This window comes from Rhinolophus sinicus, chromosome 3 (assembly GCF_057876585.1).
Source record: "Rhinolophus sinicus isolate RSI-liver-muscle chromosome 3, RSI-T2T, whole genome shotgun sequence".
In the NCBI taxonomy this organism is placed as follows: domain Eukaryota; kingdom Metazoa; phylum Chordata; class Mammalia; order Chiroptera; family Rhinolophidae; genus Rhinolophus; species Rhinolophus sinicus.
In genome coordinates this window covers 47,746,065-47,771,591 of record NC_142503.1, presented here as the reverse complement: position 1 = coordinate 47,771,591, position 25,527 = coordinate 47,746,065, and the positions used below count along the sequence as shown (strand labels likewise).

Here is a 25,527-nt window from a genome sequence, read left to right as displayed (position 1 = left end):
AAAAAACGAAGATTCTCGTGATCCGTATGCAACGTGTTAATACTTTTCCAGGATTCTAATGATAAATAACTTGAAAGGCAAGTGAATTACAGTTGCGTGTCAGCTAATCTCTGTCTTTGAATAAAGTTTTGAACTCTTACTTTTCCTTCAGTTTAGACAGATTCCCTGAGAGTGATTTATTGATGTTGTTTGTGTAGTTTTGTGAATAAGACTCTTTGAAAAATGAAAATAAAGGAATATATTGAGATAGACATTTTTAGACAATGTGGCTTCCCCATCATTTTCTGTTTTTTGCTCTTCTTATCTCTCCTCTATGATGCTTATTATATTTGAAGGACTTGGATTTCCATTTGATTTTCTCTTTCAACTTAATTAATAGTTCCTTGGTATTGGTATATGTCGAATAGTTCTTTGATGACTTGTTTCCATGAATATTTTATAATGTATTAGGAAAGAGTATAGTGTTTTATATAGTGTTTTTTTTTTTTTAAAAAAAAGAAGAAATAACTTGTTCAATTCCACAAATAGGTGATGAGTTCCAAATACGTTTGGGTTTGGTCTCAATCTAGAGTAGATGATTAGTTAACTATGGGAAATTGATTTACACAGTACTGTGTCATGTACACCTAGAGATCTGGAATAAATAAGGTTTCGTGAATCTTTTATCCATTTGGAGTCTATCTTGGTGTGTATCATATGAGGTACAGATCCAAGTTTCTTTTTTCTGACAGGTATCTATCTATGTGACTGCCGTGGTACCATTTATTGAATAATTTTTATTTTTTGCACTGATGTGCGTTTGCATCTATATCGGGTCAGCAGTGGTCCACTGGCCTGTTAACTCTTTTGGTAAATGAAATTTTAGTGGAACACAGCCATACTCATTCATGTACTTATTGTGTATGGCTTCTTTTGCAGTAAAATGTCAAAGTTGGTTAGTTATGACAGTGACCATATGGCCTGCAAGCATATAATATTTATTATCTGTCCCTTTAAGAAAAAGTTTGCTAACCCATAATCTAGATCATACATTAAATTCGTGTGTATGTGTATTTGTATATACTGCTCATTTTATTTATTTCTATTAATCGTTTAAGAACCTCACTGTTTTATTTATTTTAGCTTTTGAATGTCTAGAGAGACAAGTCTTCTTGTCCCTCATTCAATATTTCTGACATTGTTTATTTATTTTCTGGTATGGACTTCAGAATCCACTTTCTAGATTTTTTTTCTATCCAACAGTATGATAATTGTATGTATCTTATGTAGAATTATATGATTTTGCCCAAATCAGTTAGCATTTACATTTTCTCCATACAGTTCTTAAAAAGTTAACTTAGGAAAGGGTGTATTTTCAGGAATTTTATTTAGTTTTTTCTTGCTGTTGTAAATGTTGTGTGTTCTTCCATTATTTCTTCTAACTGGTGGTTAATTATATACATGAAGGGTATTGATTAATATATATATATATATATATATATATATATATATATATATATATATATATATATTAATTTCATACCCATCCACATCAGTAAATTTGTAATAAGTCTATAATTAATTTTCTTGAGTTTCATAGAATCTACTTCTTTGTTACGGCCCAGACTGAAAGCTTTGCTTGATTTCTGCCCAACAAAAATTTATCTTTCCTTATCTAAATCTTGTGGTGCTCTACCTGTAGTGCTCTTGTGCTACTTACTTACTTTCTACCTTATATTCTTATTTCTTTAGATATTCCCCAATACTAAATGTCTCCAAAATTATTTTAATGTCTTAGTGCTGCATTTAAAATGTCAGGAAGTGAAAGAAGTCTCCAAAACTTGTTGAGGAAGAAATAGCCAATGCTGAGTAGTTGACGGATGTTCTTTTATTTATCATTCACCACTATCTAGACCCAAAACTTTTTTGTTGGCACATAATGTTCTGTATCACATAGCTGAATGGTATAAGAGTAGGGTTTCTCTTTTTCTGACTATGACTCTCTGGCTAGACACATCTGAATTAAGACCTTCAGCTCTAGTCACCTTTTGTAAAGTACTCCCTTTGGACCTCAGACACGTAAGGCATTCTCTACTAGTTCAGTCCTTTTAATTCAGACAAAGGACTCAGTTTGGCCTGTTGTGCTGGTTTTCTCCAACTTCTCCCTTCTAATAGGTATGAAAACTAAAACCAGAAATTGTGAGAAATAGTTTCAAACATGTAGGTTAAAAAAATAAAAGAATACTATCCTTGTGTCCATGTATCCATCCTGTGACCAGATTAACAAATGTTAAGATTTTGCCATATTTGTTTTCATTTATTTTTAGGGAGAACTAAATAAAACATTGTAGATAACAATTAATGTTCTCTTTAGAGCCCTTCCTAATTCCATTCTCTTTTCTTCCTACCTGTCCAGAGATAATTATGTTCTTCAAATTGGTGTATAGCCTTCCTGCCCATGGTTTCAAACTTACTGCTGTGTCCATAAACACTAGAAAGCATTGCTTTGTGTGCTGTTTTTATTTTAAATCTTTTAAACAGCTTTTTTGTAATAAAATATATGTAATATACTATTTATCATTCACCACTATCTATACCCAAAACTTTTTCATCATCCGCAACATAAACTCTGTACCCTTTAAACAATAACTCCTCTTTCTACCCTTTCCTCATTTTCTGGTAACTTTTTTTCTGCTCTCTGTCTCAATGAATTTGCCTATTCCAGGTACCTTATATAAGTGGAATTATACAGTATTTGTCCTTCTTATTTCATTTAGTTTAGTGTTTAAAGTCCATTCATGTTGTAGCATATATCAAAATTTCATTCTTTTTTATGGCTGAGAAGATTTTTATTGTGCACATAAAAATTGGACAATAAAGTGCACATAAAGGTTGGACAATTAAGTTCGCGAACTCATCCTAGAAAAAGTGCTACATACCTCATGCTGAATATCACTACGGTCACCTTCAAAGTACTCCCCTTGGGAAGCTATGCACCAATGCCAGCACCTAGTCTACCCTTCAAAGCAATTTTAGGACTCTTTCTGGAATGGCCATCACAGCTCTCGTCATACTACCCTGGGTGTCCTGAATGTCATCAAAATGTCTCCTTTCAATATTTCCTTTATCTTCTGGTAAAGAAAGAAGTCATTGGGGGCCAGATCGGGTGAGTAGGGAGGGTGTTCCAATACAGTTATCTGTTTACTGGCTAAAAACTCCACACACAGTGCCATGTGAGCTGGTGCATTGTCGTGATGCAAGAGCATGAATTGTTGGTGAAAAGTTCAGGTCGTTTAACTTTTTCACGCAGCCTTTTCAGCACTTTCAAAAAGTAAACTTGGTAAACTGTCCAGTTGGTACAGATTCATAGTGAATAATCCCTCTGATACCAAAATAGGTTGTCAACAGCGTTGCAACAAGTTCGCGAACTTAATTGTCAAACCGCATATGTATGTCATTAGGGATATACCTAGAAGTAGAGTTAGGTCATAAAATATGTCTTTTCAACTTTACTAATTATTGCAAAATTGTTCTCACACCAGCAGAGTGTGGGATTTTCCATTTCCCTTGTTCTTCTGATAATTGTTATTACCTGAGAGGTGTGGAAATGGTATCCTGTTTATTCATTTTATATTTCCTTGGCAGGTATGAGGTCAATCATTTTTATCTTTGTTAAGGGACCATTCAAGTTTAATTACGTGTGAATTTCCCGTCTATTGCCTCAGTCATTTTTTTTGAGGGGGGGGCATTGTGTCTTTCTAATGCAGTTTTAGGAATTTCTTATGTGCTTGGAATACTAATCCTTTGTTTTATTTTGAATATCTCCTAATCTGTGTCTTCATGGTATCTTTTTAATATAAACTATACAGTTCAATACAGCAGCCACTAATATAAATTAGATACAAGTGTAAGTTAATTATAATTAAATAAAATTATAAATTCAATTCCTTAGTAGCCACACGTGGCTAGTGGCTACTGTATCAGACTGTGCTGCTGTAGGGCATTTCCATCATCATAGAAAGTTCAGTTGCATAGTCCTGATAGAGAAAGTTTTAAACATTAACAATCAGGCCTATCATAATATTTCATTATAGATTGTGATTTTTGTATCTTTTATAAGAAATCCTTCAGTGCTCTAATGTTCTAGAGGTATTCTCTGTTTTAAACATTTTGTTTTTCATAATAGGTCTTAGAATCCATCTAGAATTTATTTTTATGAATGATGTTGATGTGAGGTCAAGATCTGACTTTATTTTTTTCTATATGGATTGGTATTCTAATACCATTATTTTAGTAATTTATTCATTCTCTGCTGAAATAAATAACCTCCTGCGTTACTGTATTTGCCAAGTTTTTAATGTATGTGTGGTTCTTTCTTGGTGGATTTACTTTATTCTGGTATTTAACTTTTTCTTCTTTCTTCACTTCCTCCTCTTTCTTCTCTGCCTCTTCTTCCATATTCTTATATCAGTGTCAGGTTGTTTTAGTTACTGTGCCTTTTTGATGATCCTTGATATCTGCGAGGATAAGCCCTCATTTTTTCCTTCAAAATTGGCCTCAATATTCTTTCTTAACCCTTTGTTTTTGCATTTTGAACTTGGAATCGAGTTTTGTCGAGTTCTGTTAAAGAGAAATTCTGCTGGGGTTTTGTTTAGAATTGCATGGAATTTATCAGAAATTTTAGTGAAAATTGGTACTTTTATATTACTGAGTCTAACAGTCCTTTTATTCAGTTCTTTTATGTCCCTCAATAATAATTTTCTCTTTAAAAGTGAAGCACATCTTTTGTTAGGATTTTTATTCCTTGGTCATGTTAAAACTCTAATATGGAATTTTATTTAGGATATTTATTTGTAAATGAGACTGGTGTATACTTTTCTTGAGTTATGTTGGTGTTTTTGGTATCAAAGTTATGCTAGCGCATTAAGGGAGTTTGGCAGCTTTCCCTCTTCTTTCTGTTTTCTAAAACAGTTGATATTTGGGATTTCTAGAAAATTCTAAATGTGTTTTTCAGCTTGCAAGCAATACTTTGAAAAGTATCCGGGAGACCATGAACTCCTTTGGGAAGTTGAAGGTGTTGGACACTGGTGCCAGCGAACACCAGTCACCAAAGCGTTACAGAGAGAAACACTTAAAGTTGCAGGTAAGAATATTTACAGTTTGAACACATGTCCAGCTTAAAAATAGCAGTTCCTGATGATGGTTGTATCTTACAGTCCGCAGTAGTCTATGTATTATGATATGATCTCTCTACCATGTTTCCCTGAAAATAAGATCTAACCAGAAAATAAGCCCTAGCATGATTTTTCATGAGGACATCCCCTAAACATAAGCCGTAATGCATCTTTTGGAGCAAAACTTAATATAAGACCCGGTCTTATTTTCGGGGAATCACGGTAGTAACAGACCTTATTTTCCAAAGTTTGATTCTTTGTTATGTGTTATCATTTGAAGAAGAATAGCCCAGCAGAATGTAACATCCAGTAGAAATTGGTGGGTAAGAAATAAACAGTTTACCAAACCAGCATAGAATAGGCATCAGATCAGGGGATCAAAGATAGTCCCCAATTTCATGCATCTCTCCTCAAAGTTACAAAATACAGATAGCTATTTATAACTTTATAATTGCAAGGTTTCATTATAAGGTATTGGTGAAGCAGATGTCCCATACCTAACATTTCAGTACCTTTCTGTTTGGGATGCTTTCCAGGGCTTTTGTGAAAATCAGAACAGTGTTGTAATTAAAACCAAATACTGATTGGCTTACAATTTTTAAAATTCTTCTACATGCAGCGGTTACTCCAAATGAAGCTAGAAGACCTATGTCTGCAGAATATAGTCTGGCATCTGTTCCAGGTTATGAAGCAGGAACTGAAGACAATCAATCTAGTGAGATGCAGTTAACTGTAGGTACCCTGTATTGTATTGCAGGAAATAATAATTTCCTGTATTGCAGGAAATAATAATTTTTCTGTTTCTTTAAAATAGATTCAGCTAATATTTAATTTTTTTAATGTTATAGTTCATTCAACAATATGTTTAATTTATGTAATTTCTGCTGTATTAGTTTCTTGGCATTTTCTGTTCATTGGTTGCTAAGGCTTTATTTTTTGAAAAATAATTTAGAATACACATAAAATAATATAAAAGGAAATAAAAATCTGTAGTCCCATTACTTCAGATATAGCAACTGTTAACATTTTGTATATGTACTTAATACATATTATAAAACATATATCTGCATGCATTTTATTTTTGTTTTATGCTGCTTCTAACTGCTTTTCTCCCATTAATATACTATTTTAAGCATTTCTCCATGGCATTACTGTTTTAAAACATAACTGTTAATAAATAGCACACTAATTCTGTGTATTAATAAATATCATTATTGATTTCCTTAGCATATTATACTTAAGTTTTTTACATTTATAAATGGCCCAACAGTGAACACATTTATACATGCATCTTTGTGCACATGTAATTATTTCCTTGCACAGATAAATTTATAGAAGTGGAATTAGTAGTAGGCCAAAAGTTATAAAGTTGTGGAAAGTTTGAGGCTAAGTTTTAATAAATGTGTGCTAGGTCTTTGTAGAATGAAATGCGCTCTGCAAATAACTAGGTAACCTGAAAGTAGAAGGACAGGTCCTATTACTGAACTCCAGAGGACTTACTAGGTACTTTTCTAGAACTTACTTGATATTACTTAAAATATAGGTCCATTGATGGGATTCTAGAAGTCTATTTTTGTGCATTGTTTTGTTGTGATGGTGCTTATGACAGTCATATTTGTTTTGCACATGGGTATTTGAGTATATTTTTAGCGAGTGTTGAGTAAGTCTATGTAAATGCATGTGCATTTCAAAAGACAAGTACTTTGGGGAATTATTTGTGCCTCTTATTTCCTGTCTTAATTAGCATGAGTTTTGACTATTTGAAAAATTTTGAAATGTTTTTAAGGATAATATAAATAATATAATAACTATATATAAGTAAGAGTTTTTGATTTTATTGATGAATAGTGAGTACAAAAAGTGCTATTTGCAGAACGTTTAGAAAGATTTTCTTTGACACTAAATGAAGTAGATCCACAGGTAGAAAAAATAACCTAAAACGTTTGGTTTTAATCTGTATTTCTATTTTAGATTGATTCTTTAAAAGATGCCTTAGCAAGCACGTCTGAAGGTAAGAAATTCAGCTGATCTATCAGTAAGTGTTTGAGACACTTAGAATTAGGTGTGTGTGTGTGTTTGTGTGTGTGTTTGTGTTTCTTAGAGTAAGTGAAGGCTTAGACACCTCTAAAGTCTAGATCTGTGTTCCAATGCCACCACTGCCACTGATTTTGCTGTGTGAATAAACTATTATACCTCTCTTTTCCTCATTTCCTTATCTGTAAAATAGGACCAGTAACATCTACCTTGTTTATTTCCCAAGATTATTAGGAGAGAATATAAGTGAAAATACAAAAACACTTTGCAGAGCTCAAGGTAACAAAATTGAATATTGACCAAGTTATTTCATACTTTAGAAAAAAACACTGACATTATTTCTAAGTCTGATGTAAGAGAGAAAGGAAGTGTGTAATGATGGAAATATACAGAGGGTGCCAAAAAAATGTATACACACTTTAAGAAAGGCAAAAACTATTAAAATTGTAATACTCAATATATACTGATAGCAAAAGATGAATACAAGTGTAATTTGACTTTTGCAATTACAAGAGGTGCTCAAAATGGTTACCATCAGCGTTCAGACACTTCTGGTTATAGAGAACTACTGCTTGAGCAACGTTGACCAAAGTGTCCACTTTTATGCATTTTTTTGGCACCCTGGTATGTAAACTAGCGTAGTAATTACATTTCTGTGTATTTTAATAGGCAATCCTTTGAATACATAGTCGATTGTAGTTTTGCTGTTTTTTTTTCAGGTCATGATAAAACATCTGTTTCCACTCGTACTCGAAGTAGTCATCTTAAGCGGCCAAAGATTGGAAAGCGGTTTCAGGATTCTGAATTTAGTAGTTCTCAAGCGGAAGATGAAAAGACTCCCCAGACTTCACCTACAACTTTAGTAAACAAGTAAAGTATTGTTTATTTTACTCTCATTATTTTGTTTATTCTTACTTTCATATTAGTGTTTAAGGTGGAGGCTATTTGTGTACCAAATGGCTTTGGTATGGAAGGTTTGTATTTCAATTCTCCTACAAAATTATTGATTACACGTACCAGTGATAAGTGCCACTTTGACAGTGTTGTAGGGAGAAGTTGCTGGTGTTAGAATGGAATAAACTCATAATTTAATCTCTCAAGTGTGAAAATCCAGAACATTCAACTGATTATATTATCCCAGATGAGGCATTATCACCAACTTTGAATCTGACAGTAGATGTAATTTTAGTAATGCTGAGATATAGTTCATTTAAAAACCCCTTAATTTTACTTTATAACTGATTCATTTTATTGAATTATTGGATATAACATAAATTAGTGATAACCATAAATGATTCAGTCAATCCACCAGGGTCTTAATCATCAGAACACTTGGGTCAAAAGTTTATCCTCTTTTTCTTTGAATCTTAAAGCAAGATTTTAAATTTTATGGTAAAATTTACTTTTGCTCTTGTAGTCCTACCAACTGTTCCTGAGTCAACCATTCATAGTTTTGCTCTTTTAGCTGTAAAATTATTTTCCTCAGGTAAAGAATTCTGTAGCTTTTGCTAATTTCATTATGTAAATAATTTTGCATTGGGGTAATTAAGTATGTAAAGTTTTATTTTGGTGAAAAATTCATCATGTTAAAGGCAAATATAAGTAAATATTTAAATCTAGTAATTTGTGAAAAGAATAATCAGAGTTCAGATAATTATGGTTTTCTTACTGAGGAACATTTGATGTAATATGCTTTTTAGGGGGGAATATAACAATGTATTTTAAATTGAACATCCCAGAATTAGGTGGAATTTCATTTGCTTTTCAGAAACAGAATAGTAACAGTAAGACTAAACGCCTGAATGCTTACTCAGACACTACGCAGAACAAAACTGCATCTTTGCGTAGTGGTTTCTAATACACTATCTGTCTGTGACACAGGTTAAGAGTACTGCAAGATAGATTGTGATGGTACAATGACAGAAGTGCAGGATGCTGCAGGTGCAGAGCAGTGTGTGACTGGTTCTAACTGAGGTGATGGAGAGATTTGTCATTTGGGCAAGGGCTTCAAAGATAAGTAGAAACTTAACAAGCAGAGTTGGGACAGAAGACTTTCTAGTTCGGTAGTCCATAAACTAGGGTTGGTCCATAGGCCAAATATGGCCCACACCTGTTGATGTAAATAAAATTTTATTGTGACACATCCATGCTTATTAGTTTACGTTTACTATGGTTGCTTTTGTGTACAATGGCAGAGTTGAGTAGTTGGTCCGAGATCACATGGCCCACAAAACCTAAAGGAGAAGTTTGCTGACCCCTGATCTATACCTGGGCTGTCCAAAGAATTTTCTGCGATGAAAGGAACGTTCTGTGTCTGCCCCGCCCAATATGGCAGCCACTACCAAGGGCTGGTGAACTGAATTTTTAATTTTATTTAATTTTAATTAATGTAAATAGTGACATGTGTCTTGTGGTTACCGTATTGTACCGTGCAGATCTAGACTACAGGAATAACATGAACAAAGGCACAATGCTACTAGGAGGAATGTTGATAAGCATAACTGATATGTAAGCTAAATGGTAGCATCTAGTAGGAGATAAAAATGTAAGGGTCTGGTCACGTTAGGCTTTGAAAGGAGGTACACTTTATAAGCCGTAGCAAACCATCATAATTCTCTGAGCTGGGCTGTCACACTTACAGATATGTACTCGTATATTAGAAACATAACTGAAAACCTTACTGAAAAATGTATGTACTGCAAGTCTGAAGATGAGTTGGGAAGAAGTTACAGTGGTATTTCCCCAGAGGGAATTGGGGCCTGAAAATGGGAATAGAAGGTTAGGGATATGTTTGAAAGGCATTTCAGGTAGAACTAAATCATATTATTTATGGTCCAAACTGATGTTTTTGAGAATGAAAGGGGTATTATTAATATGCCAGAGCTGGGATAAAACTGGACTATCCCAGGTAAACTGGGATGTATGGTCATTCTAGTAGCGTGTAAGATTCAATCAAAAATGGATAGAATAAAAGAAAGGGCTAGTTTATGTGATAGAAAAGATGGTGATGTTATTGAACTGGAGAACAAGGAGGAAAGAGAACAAATTTGTAAGAAGACAAAGAGGTTGGTTTTGGACATGTAAAATTTTAAGTCATTGACTGAACAACACTTAATTCTTAATTCTCTGAAGTGTTACTTTATTAATAGGTTCCTGAAATTTTATATTCATCCTTGAAAGAATGGTCTTCTTTGGTGTTTTGTAGATTGGAGTCTACTGCACACACATCAGAGAGCTCAGAAGAATTCCTGGAAGAAGAACATGAACAGAGTGTGCTTGAATTTGAGAACGGAAGTAGTGATAAAGATGCTCGTTCAGCATTAGAAACTCAGCCTTACCAGGAGAAGCAAGATGGTGAGAAGGTATGAGATCACTTACTAAATATAATGAATGGATATAAACTAAATTTTAACTTTCTTAATCATATATTGTTAAATATACCAATATACTCTAGAGTCTTAGTAGAAATTGTGTTTAAATATTAAAAAGCATATACCTGTATTTCTCGACGTTAGGCACTGGAGTTGGGAAGGGATAAAGTTACACATATCATTTCATATTTCAAACTGATTTTTTAAAAGTTTGACTCACAGCAAAGATAAAGAGGATCTAGTAGGAGTAAGGTACCTCAGTACATTTAAAACAAATTAATTTTTGGAATTAAACATACTTAAGTGATACAAATGATGTCTACATTATAGAACCAGTTAGAATGCCTTAAGGTCTAACAGGCCCGCAATTGTACCCCTAGTTTGGTTAGAAGGATAGGAATGAGTTAGCCAGAAAAAAATATATGTATTTATATAATTGACAATAGTTGATTTACAAGTTCCTGGAAAAATAACCAAATTCATTTTTTAACACTAAAAAGCAAATAGGAAAATCCTTTGTGACTAAGTAAACTCTTATCTGGCTTGATTTCTGTAGCTCCTCAAGTATTTATCCTTATTTTCTTTTTTCTTTGTTCTTTTTCCTGTGCTTGTCTTTAATATCTGTAATCTTTTTCTCTCTACAGATTCCTTGTTTCTTATTTCATGTGCTTAAGTTTCTTTAAAAACTCTTCACCTGTTTGCCAAGTCCAAACAACAGCTGAACAGTGAAACTATATTACCAATTTTATTTTCTTAACTTAAACCAATTTAGCTTCCTTTACTTATTGAAACTATGTTTTTGAATAGCAGTTGTTTTTATTGTAGAAAATTGGGAAAATAAAAGCACATATTTAAAAAAGTGATTTATGTGCACCTAGATGTTTAGGGGGGTATATATTTTTGTGTTTTTGTCTTTTGAAAATTTAATGTCATGCTTAATACATAACTTCATGTAACTGGTTCCATTTGTCCACATTACATCAACACATGTCATTTAATTCCAGTGGGTTTCCTTACCTAGATTGAGGACTTTCTCTTCCTCAAGATTTTCTAGTCCCCTGGTTTTCTAACATTACTGTATTTTGGTTTCTTGGTTTTCCTATCTCTGAAGTTTTGTTTTGGTTTTATTTATTTTTTGACTTTTCTGCTCTGCTTTTTCCCCTTTATTTGTGACATTCTAAAAGACTCAGTTCTTCCCTTTCTGCTCTTTGATTCATGCTCTCTCTTTTGAAAACACATCCAATCTCATGGCTTAACAGTCATCTCTATGGGGATGACCAGTAACTCTGGACTTTCAATATTTATCCAAATTGTAGTCCCATGGTGTTACTTGCCTTCTAAATATTTCTGTTTATACAGATGTTTTTTATCTTCTTAAAGTCAACATAATCTCTATTCTTTCTTATCACTTCTGTATTGAGCCTTTTTTCTTCTTTCATTCTGTTCCCAAAACTAAAACTTGCAGGACTGAGTTTTTCTCTTCTGTTGTTTTTCACTTTTAGTTACTAAAATTCTATTTTTTAAAGCTTTTGTACATCTTTCTCGTTTTTTTCCTTTTAACATTTATTGTACCCTAGTTGGTCCTTTTATGAGTTTTATTGTAATTACCTTCTGTGTCCAATTTATTCTGTATACTGTCTGGCCAGATTAATTTTTCTAAGTCCCTGATTTCAATATCCCTATAGAAAACTTCTGTTATATGATTTCAGAGATTCTTTATAATTCAGCTAAATCTATTTCTGAGCACTTGAGTTCATCAGTTTTCTAATTTGTAAAATGGTAAAAAATGCCCTTTAATTCTTAGAATGTCACTAGTGTTAAGTAGAAATATTAGACATTAAATAGAAGTGTTGTAAATTGATAAACACTACAAAGAAGAGTTTCAGAAATTGGAAGGTTTGTGTTATCAGATTGTTTTTCCATATTTTAATGTGATGTAAGAAGCAGGATTCTTCAAAAATGACCCTGGCTTGACTGGACAATGAGCTAACTCAGATTGGGTGCTCTCTTCTCTAGCAAGGAGCTGTACGCAAACTCAGCTTCCCACAAGACTGCTAGTGTTTCCTCCCCCTGGCAGGGCAAACTGTAACTTCCCACAGGTTCCAAAGATTCCAGATGCTGAACAGATGCTGTTCTGTAAAGATGTGGCACCAAATCTAGACTCTCTCGGGTACCTTTGTACTGAAAAGATTCCTCCCATGATTGCCCTATAAGAAGAAAGACCAGGAAGGGGCAGAGTCTCATTATTGACTCTCAGATCTACACTGTCCACAGTGCATTCTGGTCCTGTCCTCTCTCTCCATGAGTACAGGGGGAATTTGGAGTACTTAGGAATTCTCTTCTTTTACTGACCCTGCCTCGTAAGTTTGTGCTTTCCCCCAGTAAGGCTGTTCCTTAAGCCAAGCCCTATAATGTGGTAGAATTTACCGAGTCCTGGTGTATGAAAGGGAGGGCCTGAGAATGGAACCACCTTGCATGACAAATAAGTTAGTCTGTAATTGTGTCCTATTTTTTTCCCCAACGGTGCAGGAATCTGAATTAGAGCCTATGAATGGTGAGATAATGGATGATAATCTTAAGACCCCGCTTATAACTGAAGAGGAAGACTCCTCTAATGAAGTTTTAGATGAAGAATTAAAATTGCAGTCTTTTAATTCCAGTGAAGACTCTACGACTCTTGTTCCACTGGTGGTAGAATCTTCAAAACCACCTGAGGCTGTTGCACAGGATAAGGTAACAGGGAAATAACTCAATTTTTTATAGTTAAAATGTTCCAATGATGGTGACATGGCAGGGGCAGTGTAGTGTATATATTTTTCTCCACCTTACCATGTACACAGCCCTTTAGGAAAATTAGATTTTATACTAGATTTAGTATTTTAAGAAAATGCAATCAGTAATATTCTAGGAATTCAAATTTTTGTAACCTTATTCATTCTTTTCTGATTTATGGTAACAAAATGAGTTTTGTAGATTTAGAGAAATGCTTAGAAAAATGGATAAAAGATTATTTACCAAATGTTTGAATACCTATTTCTTACACAGTTTATTTTAATCATGAGACAGATTAGTGGGGAAAACTTGATGGAGTATTTGGAAAGAAATTTAATTTTTTCTTTTGAATATTCAAATATAAGGCTAAAAATCTATTGGATAGCATTATTTTATTAGTATCTCACATAAATACATGAATAAAATTTCTATTGTCCTCACTTACATCTAATAAAAACTTCAGTCAAACTTAGTGGGGTGGCACAGTGTCAAGTCCCAAGGGACTCTTGGTTCTGGCTCCAGTAACACCAAGAAAGTAAAAACTTTGAATTGATTCATGGTTTTGAAGAATCTTGATATGAAGTTTAAAATATCTTAAGTACTTTTTTGAGGTGAAAGTATTACTTTTATTATATCTTTAAAACAAGAACTTAATGTATGCAGATTATTACATAAGACAGTTTTGAAGAAATTGGGTTGTATTGAGAATATGTACACGTTTAACCAAAGTAATGAATACTGAATTCAGTACTATTGCATATTAGTGTCTGAGAATAATTTACATAAGAACTACATTGCAAAAGTTTGTTCACCAGGTTTTTTACTTTTAGACGTCACATATAACTGACTCAGAAATGTTGCTAGACGAAGGCCCATCTGATGAAAAGGGGCACGCCGAGGAGAAACTGCCACTAGTTTCAAGAAAGAAGGCACATTTTGGGAATTCAGACAATGTTGCTACTATCCCAAATGAAGAACGATCTGACAGTGGTTTTCCAAACTCTGTGATAGCTGAATTTTCTGAAGAATCAATCTCTGAAAATTTATCACCCAACACTACTTCCTCATTGGAAGACCAGGGTGAGGAGGGGGTACCTGAACCCCAGGAAACATCTGCAGCTCTTCCTCAGAGTTCTTTGATAGAGGTTGAACTTGAAGATGTGCCATTTTCACAGAATGCGGGACAGAAGAACCAGTCAGAGGAGCAGTCGGAAGCATCTTCTGAGCAACTGGATCAGTTTACACAATCAACAGAAAAAACTGTGGATAGCAGCTCAGAGGAAATAGAAGTGGAAGTGCCTGTTGTAGACAGGCGGAATTTAAGAAGAAAGGCCAAGGGGCATAAAGGACCTGCTAAGAAAAAAGCCAAGCTGACCTGAATGAAGAAGTGCAGATGATAAATCCTCTTCTTTGTAACATAATTGTTGTTTTTTAAAAATGGTAATAAATAGCATGGGGCACAGGACAAAAATTCCAAAATTTCAATTTGAGCTTATTTATGATGCAGTTTTTCCTCCCCCTTAGGACCTCTAGGATTCACCATTGTTTTTAATTTTTCAGGCTATTTTGTGTAAATAACAGTTTTTTATTTTTGTTAACCATGTTTCGATTTTGGGAAACCAGATCATACTATATTTTCTTCGGCAGTTGGGGACATCTGACCATTAATATTTCAGGAAAAAATATAAACTAAAAAACATAGTAGTAGGCTTTCCATTACTTGTGAGGTTCATGGAACTCTTTTATACTGAGGGTTTTAATAGTAAACTTGGTGAGGGTTCTAGAAGTTTTAACTCAAATATCAAAACTAATCACCATTTTTAAACAATGTAAGCATGCCTAAATAAAAATATCATTAAATTAGAATGAATATAACTTCCACTAAATGAGAGCACAAATAACAGAAATTTGTAGTCAAAGGTTTATGAGGGTGGTATCTTGGCCTCTTAACTGATAGTTGTATAATTTCTTCCTTTGACTTCAATGTCTGTGGAAAGGTACAAACTGTTCCCAACTCTTTATAACATCTGATATTAACGGTACTGCTAGGGATTTAACTTTGGCATGTAGGTACTGAAATACTGATTTAAAATTTCATTTGAAGCTGAGGACTATACTTTCGTCCTCACCTAGCTAAAATGTGTACTTCAGAAGTGTGAGAACCCTTCCTAAGACTGCTCCTTAATTCTGCCACTGCCTTTATTCTAGAATCTTATATTCCCTTCAGCTTTCATCCACTTCCATAACTCGTGGAATGATTCCTGTCAAAAGATCTACCTGCTTGCCTGCCAGCTTATGTGCTTGGCACCCATTTTTGGGTAGGTATGAAACTGCACCCCACAATTTTAGACGTAAATGGCAAGAATAAAACTGCCCTAGCAGCTGTAGTTACAAGCACGTAAATCAAATTGGAGGCTTTGGTTATCCCTTTGGTCTTGCTCACTGTTTATTTTGTGAGGACAGGTTACAAGCCAACCTATATATGTTCATTGTGTTGCCATAGCGAAGGCTTTTGCCTAGGAAAACTTAAAAAAGCCTCAATTGTTAATTTTTTTGATTTATTTAGAAATGAACAAAATGGTTATTAGCATCCAAAGAGAATCTTGAAACAATCCTACTCTTCGGAAGTATTATGTATACTCAACTTTGCACCAAAGTTGGGGAATGCTTTGAGACCATTTAGGATTGTTTTAAAAATAAGCGTGGTCCTTACATGAAAAAACATATTACGACCTTTTGTTACAATTTGAAGTGATAAAAATTGATGTTAAAGGTTTTTCAGTCCACAGTCAGGTGATGTCATTAATTTTATTTTGGATGTTGGTATTTTAGAGAGATCTGAAGTAAAATCTTTAAGTAGGCAACATAGCAAACCCTCCTGTTCATGTAAAATTGTGATACTTATTTTCTTTAATTATTGGTCAGAGGTAAGCCAGATTATCACGCTAAATGAAAATTAAAGCAGTTTGGCCATTTGTTTTTTTAAAAAATGCTCAAAAAGTGAAAGAAAAAGTATGAGTAATAGTAATATGTATCCAACGTTTATGCTGTTTTATACATTTTGTGAGAAACTTTTGTTAATTCCACAAATAGGGAAATGTTAAGGTTTAGTAGATTCTTAACCATTTTTAATTTCTTAATAGATAAAAATCTAACACTTAGATATTTTACTTTTTTACTTGGATTGTTCATTGTTCTCTTTAAAATACTTTTCTTTAAAAAGGTGTAGTTTAATAAGATTCAGCTCACTGACAACTCTTAATGTGTGAATATAGTTGCTGAGTTTACAAAATAGAAATGTTTTATTCATATATGATCACTGGGGACTAACAGTATATAAACTTATACTTGTTAAACTTGTTTAGTTTATTCTTAAACAAGGATTGCATTTTAAACAATTTCAAAACTTTTTGTTTAGTACATAAGAAAACTTTCATTACTTACTAACTTTAACAGAAAATGTTATTTTGTCATTGATAGGTGGTAGAGAAAGTTAGGTCACATGGTAAAACCTAACTTTCACATTCAGTAACATGTTCATTTTCAGTAAATGAGTATAGAATTTATAACAAAGTTTATCCTCAATAAGGAATCTAAATAAAACATGTAGTTTTTGCAAGGCATTATTCGAAAAACTTTTCAGAATCAAAGAACAAAATCTGATTTCAACCAGCTAGTTGAGTGTCTAGTCACATTCTATAGTCCTTTGTGAACTGTTTTTCTGTTTAGAAGTCTTATTTGTGGAGAAGGGAGTTTACTTCAGTTTGTGTAAATACGTATATATTTCCTTGTGTAATATAAAGCAGATAGTGATTAGCAAAATTTTAGTTCTCCTTTCAAGTTTATTCAATTGCTAGACATCACAGAATAAGTATATTTAAGAATTTATTGTAAAGCTCCTCTACAACTTTTAAAGGTAAGAGGGTCTATTATGATTTTTTTATAAAATCAAATAGCATGACAGAATATGGCATCTGCTTAAAATGTGTCTGTATTCATGGTGTTTCCATTAAGTACAGAGAATTATCACGGCAAGGATAACAATTACTAGTGATTAATGGTTCAGTTTTAGCTCACCACCAGGACACTACCTAAAGTGGTTTCAGTGACTTGAGAAAAATATCTTGAAGGTTTATGATTGAATCAAATGGAGTCTTTACCTAGTATCTAATATCTGCTCTTATGTTCTGCTTTACCCTTAGGGATTACCTTCTAAAATTTGGTCACACCAGCAAACTAAAACAGATCTTACTGTAAATAATTTATACTAACATTAGTCATCTGTGTAACAGTATTTTAGAAGTACATTTCTGCCTTGTATGTCCACTAACAGCAATATGGTGTTTAAGGTGTTACTCAGTATTTCATGGGTGTGATTAGTTATGCTTCTGTTTGCATACTTAACATCAAGCTTCCTTTGTACAAGATGATTTACTTATTTGGGGTTCTAAAAAATAAGCAAACTTCCGTTCTATAGTATCAGGTGCTTACGTTTAGTTGCTTTTGTTGTTTTCACCTTTCAAAATTTAAGTCATTCACACATTCCCCATTTCTATTAGTGGCAAAATCATTTGTTAAAATCATTGTAAGAAAGGTTCATTCAGCTCTGTCATCCTGAAGTAATTGTATTATACTGGATAGTCATGCCCAAGGAACTAGCCTCTATTTTCCTAAGTGTCTGTGTTCTAAAACTTCTGTTTATAGAACTTAGAAAAGATACTACGTTATTCAGAATAGTAAGTCTTACCGAAGTACTCGTTTGTTTTCTTGGTAGTTGGGGTTATTTTTTTTTTTTAAGTTTAAAAGTAATTAAACCTATATTTTGTGATTGTTTCCTGGTCTGTGTTTTGAAATTCTTTCCCTTTTCTCTAATTTCATTGATGAAGATGTGTTTAGATATTGAATTTGTTCAGACATTAAAATGATTTTGTTAAAAGGGAGTTTGGTTATACCTTCAAGACAGACTTTAAAAAATAAACAGAATTCAAAACGATGTGATTATAGATTAATATGAACACCCTAAAGCTCAAAGCCACAAACATGTAATATCACAAAAGTGCTTTGACCTAGTTACAATCCTCATATTTTTTTTATTATGTAAATAACTACAAATATCTTTCTCTTTAAGGGCGTCAGTGCAGTCTTTCTTTTTAAAACTATTCTACTTGGAATTATTTAAAACAAATTTTTACCGTTCTAAAAATAATAATATACTACCCTAAGTTCAGAATATAGAAAATGCTAAAAGTATAAACATTTTGGTGCAGTTTTTAATGTTTTGAGTAGAAAACAGTTCTAAGTAGGTATTACTATATGAGAGAAAAAATGTTCAAAATACTAACTCACTGACTTACTGTCTGAAGTAGTTAAGGATTAGAGGTGAAAAGATTTATCTAAATAAGTTCTTCTGAATTCAATTTAGTATAGTGTGCCTTTCCTTGTGTATTTTTTTAATTGGGGAACAGTGTGTTTCTCCAGGGCCCATCAGCTCCAAGTCGTTGTCCTTCAATCTAACTGTGGAGGGCGTAGCTCACTGGCCCAGGTGGGGATCAAACGGGCAACCCTGTTAAGAGCTGGCGCTCTAACCAACTAAGCTATCTGGCCACCCCTTATGTACTTTTAATGTGAATACTTTATAAACTTAACAAATGTTACCATGTTGTTAATGCTACATTTCTTAGGATTAATGGTGAATAATGAGGTGGAAGAGACTTCAGGTAAAAGTTTGAGACATGACCAAGTTTCATAGTCTAGGCCTCACATTTAAGTGTGTATATACAACCCTTAATGATAAAAGGTGTTTTTAACTATACTGGCTTTTCCATTAATGACAGCTCTGCATTGCTGAGTACCCACTTATTAATTCAGATACTGATGAAGTAGGATATTTTTATAACTGTTTAATCATTCGATTTCATGAACATCTAAATGCTAAACAGACCCCAAAATAAAGACCAATTTGTAAAACTGGGCCATTTTAATGTTCTTTACAATAGAATAAATAGTTCTCTTGACTGCAGACATTTAGGCTGTTTGGTACTCAGAAACATCACAGTAAAGGCAGTTTTCTTGATTGATGTATAATCTTCAATAATTATAAGGAGTTACTTGTATGAACTGGTGTCAAACCAGTAAGACTGCATTTATGCATCCATCATTTTCAGGATTGTTGGTAACCTGGGCATATTTTCCTAAGGGAAGATGGCAAAAGGAGGGATGTTAGCTAATAAAAATTGATTTGAAAGAATATAATCTTTGCCCCAAATATTTCTAATTTACTACTTTTAAGAGTTATGTTCTTCTCTTTCAAAGAACAGTAAAGTTTAGAAATATCGGCACTAAAAGCAGAAAAATAAGAAAATAAGGAAAAAAGAATTTATAATTACTGCATGACACATTTCAGTTTTTAATTATTACTGAAATAGCGTGGCTATGTATTCAATATATGCCTCCCTTCACCTGCTCACGGTTAATTGTATTTTCTTCCAATATTTTTTAGTTACATTGTTGCATCTGCTTCCCTCATAATTAATGACTTTTTAAATGAACAGTATCAAACTAAATCTAGCACTGTAGTATATCTTATATAACTGAAACCAATAAGCTAAATTAAAAAGAATTATATTCAATAACTACTTTTTCTGCAAAAAGTAATCTTCCTAAAGATTTAAATCTGGTTAACATCAAGTTTTAACTTACCTAGCTCTTCAGCATTAAAATTTGCTGTGTATTTTATGTCAACTTGAAACTTCATAGTTTTAGGATAACAGTAGCAGTCCCATATTAAAAAGTTTACTTACCCCAAATAACTTTGCCTCCTTGTGTCACAAGGCCCAACTCGCTCACATTCACCTCAATGACTGTACCTTTGGTAATAACACCCAAAGTTGTATAAAGTGGGGATGAGGGATTCTTTTTTACACCAAGGATTGGCAGGCAAAAGGTAGCTTTCAGTTCAGGATGTGTTACATGTGCCTTCTTGAAACGTAAGCCCTAGTAAGTCAAACACAAGAATGTTTGAGTCCAAATATTAACAGTGATGAGTAATGATCTTTTTTGCTTATCTTTTCCAATAGTCTCCCCCCAAAAAAGAAAAAAAGCATGGATTAAATGTCAAATCTTAAGGCATCAAATAAAAATACTTACAATTCTACAGACTAAAATCCCGATAGTTACAGGATAAATACAACCCCCCCCCCCCCCCCCCCCGTTTTAAAAAAATAAGACAAGGACTGGCATGTTAAATGACTTGTTACCAGGTTACATAGTGTGTGGATAGAATCAAACTTAAGCATCCCGATTCCGAGTCTTTATATACCTCATCTAATTTAGATGGCGAAAAAGCAGGTGGGTTGCCAACTTTCTCAAGAGGCCACAGTCACCTAGATACGGTCTTTAGGAGTGTAGCACTTTAAAAACCACAACACTTTGCATCTCTAAAATTTGATTTTTACCTATCTAGAGGTAGGGGGCAAATGATACTAAATCAAGTTCTTAGTAAAGGACTCATTAAAATCAAGTTGGTTAAGAAACTTACACCATTCAGAATGTCATCTGATTAATTCACAATATGAAATATATCTGTGAAGCTACAGAAAACAGAACAGCCTGACTGGTATATTCTTTCCCTGTAGAACTGTTAAGGCTACCAAAAATGTATTTAGAAGACAACGAATATGAAATCAAAACAAGGGGAATTCAGGGATGGGTGAACGTTTTCTGTAAATGACCAGACACTGATCATTTTAGGCTTTGCAGGTTATATGGTCCCTGTTTCAACTACTCAAACTCTGCAGAAAAAAATATCCATAGACAATATGTAAATGAACTGGCATGGCTGTGTTCCAGTAGAACCTTATTTATAGAATCAGGCTGACAGCATTTTAATCCATTAAAAATTATTCAGGTTGAGAGCTAGAGTTAACACTGTTAACTTTCCTCTCTGGTTCTGTGTTTCTGTAAGCAGGCTGGATATCCAGTTGGGAGAGTAATCAGTCTGTTTAAAGGAGTTTGCAAAAATGTAACTTCATTTATACTGGGGGCAACTTGGTTTTGACCACTGTTAACAGAAAGTCCCGTCCTACTTTTATATTTTCAATGGTTGCATACTGTTTTCAAAAGCATTAAGAGACTTCCCTTACTAAACCAAAACTGACTTGAAAAAAGTCCTACTCAAGTTTTCTAACTATTCTCAGACAAGTGTCAAACATATAGATCACTTATTGAATGAGCAAAATGATTTCATGTGGAAAATCACTCTAATATGTCATGTTTAAAAGTCAAGATTCACGGATAATGTAACAAAAATTCTGTTTTCCTTTCAATTTTCTTATGAAGCTGAAGACAAGATTCTTGATGGTAGTGGGAAAGTACAAAGCAATCTTTATCAGTATCTTAAAAATAGCCCAAAAAAGTCTTTCAACCTGTTTTTCGTATTTTAGGAATTTCAGGAAATTGTAATAATACTTTATCCAATTTAATACAGGAACTACTATTTAAGCCTCTGCATTCTTACAAGGGACTTACCATTGGCCTAATGAATCTTTCATATTTAGGTGGTTTTCGAGTAAAGCCATCTCCAACAAAGCAGACTTTAGTAACCATCCTCTTCCATGCTTTCTTCTTTCTCTTCCCTGTTCGAATAACTTTTAATACCTCTGTTTCTCCCTGGGCACGAACTTTGGGCAGAGGGACTTCCCATTTTCCCTAAAAATAGACCACAGTTAAAATTTACATTGTTAGTAAAAGACAGAATAAAAAGTCAAACATGTTTTAGTTGTACAAGGTAGTAGATTCACTTTTTTTAACCAACAAGATTTTGGCTCAATTGTCTTCTAGAGGTCGGCACTGTCTCCTCACAAGCCCCAAATAATTGGAACTTGTTAAGTTTACATATCAGATTAAATAAAATGGTTCGCTTAAATGTTATGGATGAAAAATACCACCTGTAATAAGGCAGTGACTTCTCTAAGCAGTACACATGCTTACTACTAAATAGTTAATAGTGTAAAATTGGAAGTCTTCACCTCTCAGTATATCTTCGTATTCTACCTTGAATGGATTTAGACTTATAGTTAAGTTGGTGCAAAAGTAATTGCAGTTTAAAAGGTTAAAAATTGCAAAAACCACAATTACTTTTGCACCAACCTACTAAAACAATCATCACCAGATAGTTTTGTACTTTCCTAGAATGCAAATTCTATGAAACTGTAGCAGTACAAGGCAATAGAATTCTGGATTTATTACTAAGACAAGTTCTAGAACCAACTCGACCATTTCACAGATAAGGGATCATGAAGAATCATTTACAACATCCTGGACTCTAGTCTCTTCATCTGTAAAATGAGGAGTGGTTAACTAGATAATCTCTAAAGTTTCTTTTGGTGCTAAAGTTCTACCATTCTAATTTTGGATAATCACACACCAAAAAACAAGCAGTAAGATTTAAAAATTAAATTTGGAGACTGGAAGTTCTTTATAGTTACCATATACTTGTCCGCTACCTGAATTTCTATCAATCCATAGGTGTTTAAAAATAGTATCTATGCCTTTTTCTGTTTTTAGCAGAATTTAACCTAATTTGATACCGAGCGCAATTCAGAAGTATTTTTTTAAAAACAATTTTTAAGTCACATCACTTAAGGTGTTTCCCATTATTCTACTTTTAACCAATTTTGGCACTGCAGGGCAGCATAAACAAGAAGCAGTTGTATCCTTCACACAGTACACAGAATTGTCAAATACAGGAAGTTAAAATACTAAATTTGAGATTTGATGCTTGCCTTTTGTTTTTAAATAACTTTTTTTAAAACTAAAGATAAGTGGCATCCTAATTTCCAAAAAACCTCTTAAATGCTAAAATGTGCTGGCTGATGAGAAAGTGAAGTTTTTATTAAATATTTTGTACAAAATGAAATCTAAGACTTCATCTAAATGGGAATAGTAGTTGGACTTCAAGTTTACAATTAATACTGAAGAAACAAACTAAACCTCAAATTTGAATTTAATTCTGAACAAAAGAAAAACACAAATTTTTGTTGCTTACCGCTTTTTCTTTACGTTTTTGTTTAATCATATTGGAAAGTACTTTAGCTCGGGACTGTCCCTCTCTGTCCAGTAGATATGCAGGTACTGCTCCTTGTGGAGTCTTTTCATCATCCTTTTGTTTGGTGTTTCTCTTTTCATGCATCTTGATACTACCAAGGAAAAGGATTCAAGATTATAATTTTTAATAACTCATTGGAAATGTTAACTTGCTACAACAAATAATCACTTACGTCTTTTTCATCTGTATTTTCTCAGCATGACGCTGTTTATGGTAGAGTTTAGCTTTGAGACCAATCATCTTTTTTGCCTTCTTTGAACGTTCATGAGCCTCTCGACCTTCCTTCTTTCTCTTTTTCTCATGGTAATCCAAACGATATCCATAGCGCTTCCGGTGTAACTCAATATGTTCGTTTTGTGGCTGTAATGATGCAAGAAATTTTAACTTGAATTTTTTCTGAGCAGCATATGAAGTATGTAAGACCTTATGTCACTCAAATGTTCTCTTGCTTAAATAACTCTTGCAGTATTACGCTTATTCACATGATATAAGTTAAAGAAATTTTGACCCTGATACTGTGAGGCTTGAGGATCTATATTTGTAATTTCAGGGAAGTTACTGTTCACTGTCCAAACTGTCCAAAAGGGGAACTGTCCAAAATCCACTGAACCAGAAAAGGGATCGTCTGATTCAGGATCTCTCCATTTTTCAAACATCAGTATTCTAGTTTTTCAATAGCATCATTCATACGTTTTATTTTTAAAAATTTAAGTCAGTGTTATTGAAGTATAATTTACAATTAACTATCTTTTGGGTGTAGGTACACAGTCGTACATTTTGGCAAACTATACAGTTGTATAAACCACCAAAATCTAGAGAATATTTCCATCACCCCAGAAAGTTCCCTTGTGTCACTTTGACATCAGTCCTCTTTTTCCACCTCTAATCGGCTATCTATTGCTCTAATTTGCCTTCCCCAGAATGAAATGTAAATGGAATCTACAATATGTAGCCTTTTGGATCTAGCTTCTTTCACTTTGCAAAAAGCTTTTGCGATTCCCGCTCGTTGTATCAGTCCTTCACTCCTTTTTACTACCAACTAGTATTTCAATATATGGATATACCACTGTTGAGCCATGGCTGAGTGATGGGTATTTGGGTTGTTTCCAGTTTTTAGCGAATAAACATATGCACATAACTCTTTGTGGACATATGCCAACTACTTTCCAAAGTGGCTGTACTATTTTGTATTTCACCAGCAATGTATGGGATCCCCTTTTGCTTTAAGTGCCTGTTTTATACGCCAATTTTGTTTTACTTTAAACACGCAGCCCCGTCCATTTGGATTTTAAAACTGCAAAATAATGACACAAAGCCAGCACCCGCACGGAGAATAAATAATATAAAGTAACAACAAGATACTACGTGTCAGGTGTGGGGTTTTCAACTGCTATCACAAACTTTGCAGCAACCATGAGAATGGTATGTGGAATGTTATTTTGCAGAGGAAAAAAAGATGAGAGATGTAGTAGAAAGGATCTGGTAGTCAGATCTGGGCTGTAAGCCCAGCTACGCAACTCATCAGATGCTTGGCTCCTGGCAAGGCATGACTTCAGTTTCCTCAGCAGTAAAATGAGGTGATGGTGGGATTAATGCCTACCATAGTATACAGTGATCCCTAGGTTATGGCACCTATGGCCAAGCCTCATGCGGCGAAAGCAAGAATTGAACAGATTGAAACCTGTCTCGCTCCAAAGCCTGCGCTCTGGCAAATACCCCATTCTGTGTCCCCAATGTGAAGTTCTTTTCACGCCGCCGAGCCGATCTTTCGGAGTCTATCCTCATTCCCTTCAGCAGTACTTCACTTCCGTCTACCACCCCTCACATCCAGCCCCAGTGCCCTGGGACCCCCAAGCCCCACCAACTCAGACGCCCTAGGTCGCAAGTGCCCGAGGTTTCCTCCTCACCATGGTTACAACCGCGCAGACGCCAGGCGCAGTCCCCTGGGCGCAGAGAAGCTCTCAACTTTCGGGTCTCAGAAACTCGAGAGCCTACTCCATGCAACTGGCGACAGGAAAGGGAAACTTTTAAAATGACCGACTCCACCGAAAGCGCGACGCATCGGTTCCGAGCTTGTTCTCCTCTTTCAGCG

At 34.1% G+C, this 25,527-nt stretch overlaps 2 protein-coding genes across 8 annotated transcripts in view; one reads left to right on the top strand and one right to left on the bottom strand.

Moving 5' to 3' along the window:
- The window catches only part of FAM169A (family with sequence similarity 169 member A), a 53,971-nt gene extending 35,808 nt beyond the window's left edge, over positions 1-18,163 (top strand). For all 6 annotated transcript variants that reach the window (XM_074328824.2, XM_074328826.2, XM_019728128.3 and 3 more), the window contains 7 exons: positions 4,994-5,122; positions 5,773-5,885; positions 7,125-7,164; positions 7,907-8,057; positions 10,393-10,549; positions 13,088-13,291; positions 14,161-18,163. In XM_074328824.2, coding sequence (XP_074184925.2) covers positions 4,994-5,122; positions 5,773-5,885; positions 7,125-7,164; positions 7,907-8,057; positions 10,393-10,549; positions 13,088-13,291; positions 14,161-14,709 — 1,343 coding nt within the window. In that variant the 3' untranslated portion in view covers positions 14,710-18,163. The remainder of the gene's footprint in view (positions 1-4,993; positions 5,123-5,772; positions 5,886-7,124; positions 7,165-7,906; positions 8,058-10,392; positions 10,550-13,087; positions 13,292-14,160) is intronic.
- NSA2 (NSA2 ribosome biogenesis factor) lies at positions 10,303-25,490 on the bottom strand. Of its 2 annotated transcripts, none has more exons than XM_088796572.1 (6): positions 25,343-25,490; positions 23,608-23,795; positions 23,376-23,526; positions 21,857-22,036; positions 20,131-20,323; positions 10,303-10,435 (listed from the first exon to the last, which is right to left on the bottom strand). In XM_088796572.1, exons 1-6 carry the CDS (start codon positions 25,343-25,345, stop codon positions 10,401-10,403), a joined length of 750 nt encoding a protein of 249 aa, XP_088652698.1. In that variant the 5' UTR covers positions 25,346-25,490; the 3' UTR covers positions 10,303-10,400. The 2 variants fall into 2 exon arrangements, with proteins under 2 accessions (XP_088652698.1, XP_019583686.1); XM_019728127.3 differs by lacking the exon at positions 10,303-10,435 and adding an exon at positions 19,216-19,521.
- Positions 25,491-25,527: the final 37 nt, after the last annotated feature.

Bases quoted from the DNA above. Each gene is read 5' to 3' on its own strand.
- NSA2 (XM_019728127.3), bottom strand. The intron at 20,324-21,856 runs GTAAGTCCCTTG...TTGACTTACTAG, and splicing joins AAAGATTCATTAGGCCAATG to GGCTTACGTTTCAAGAAGGC. The intron at 19,522-20,130 runs GTAAGTAAACTT...ATCTTCCCTTAG, and splicing joins AGGAGGCAAAGTTATTTGGG to GAAAATATGCCCAGGTTACC.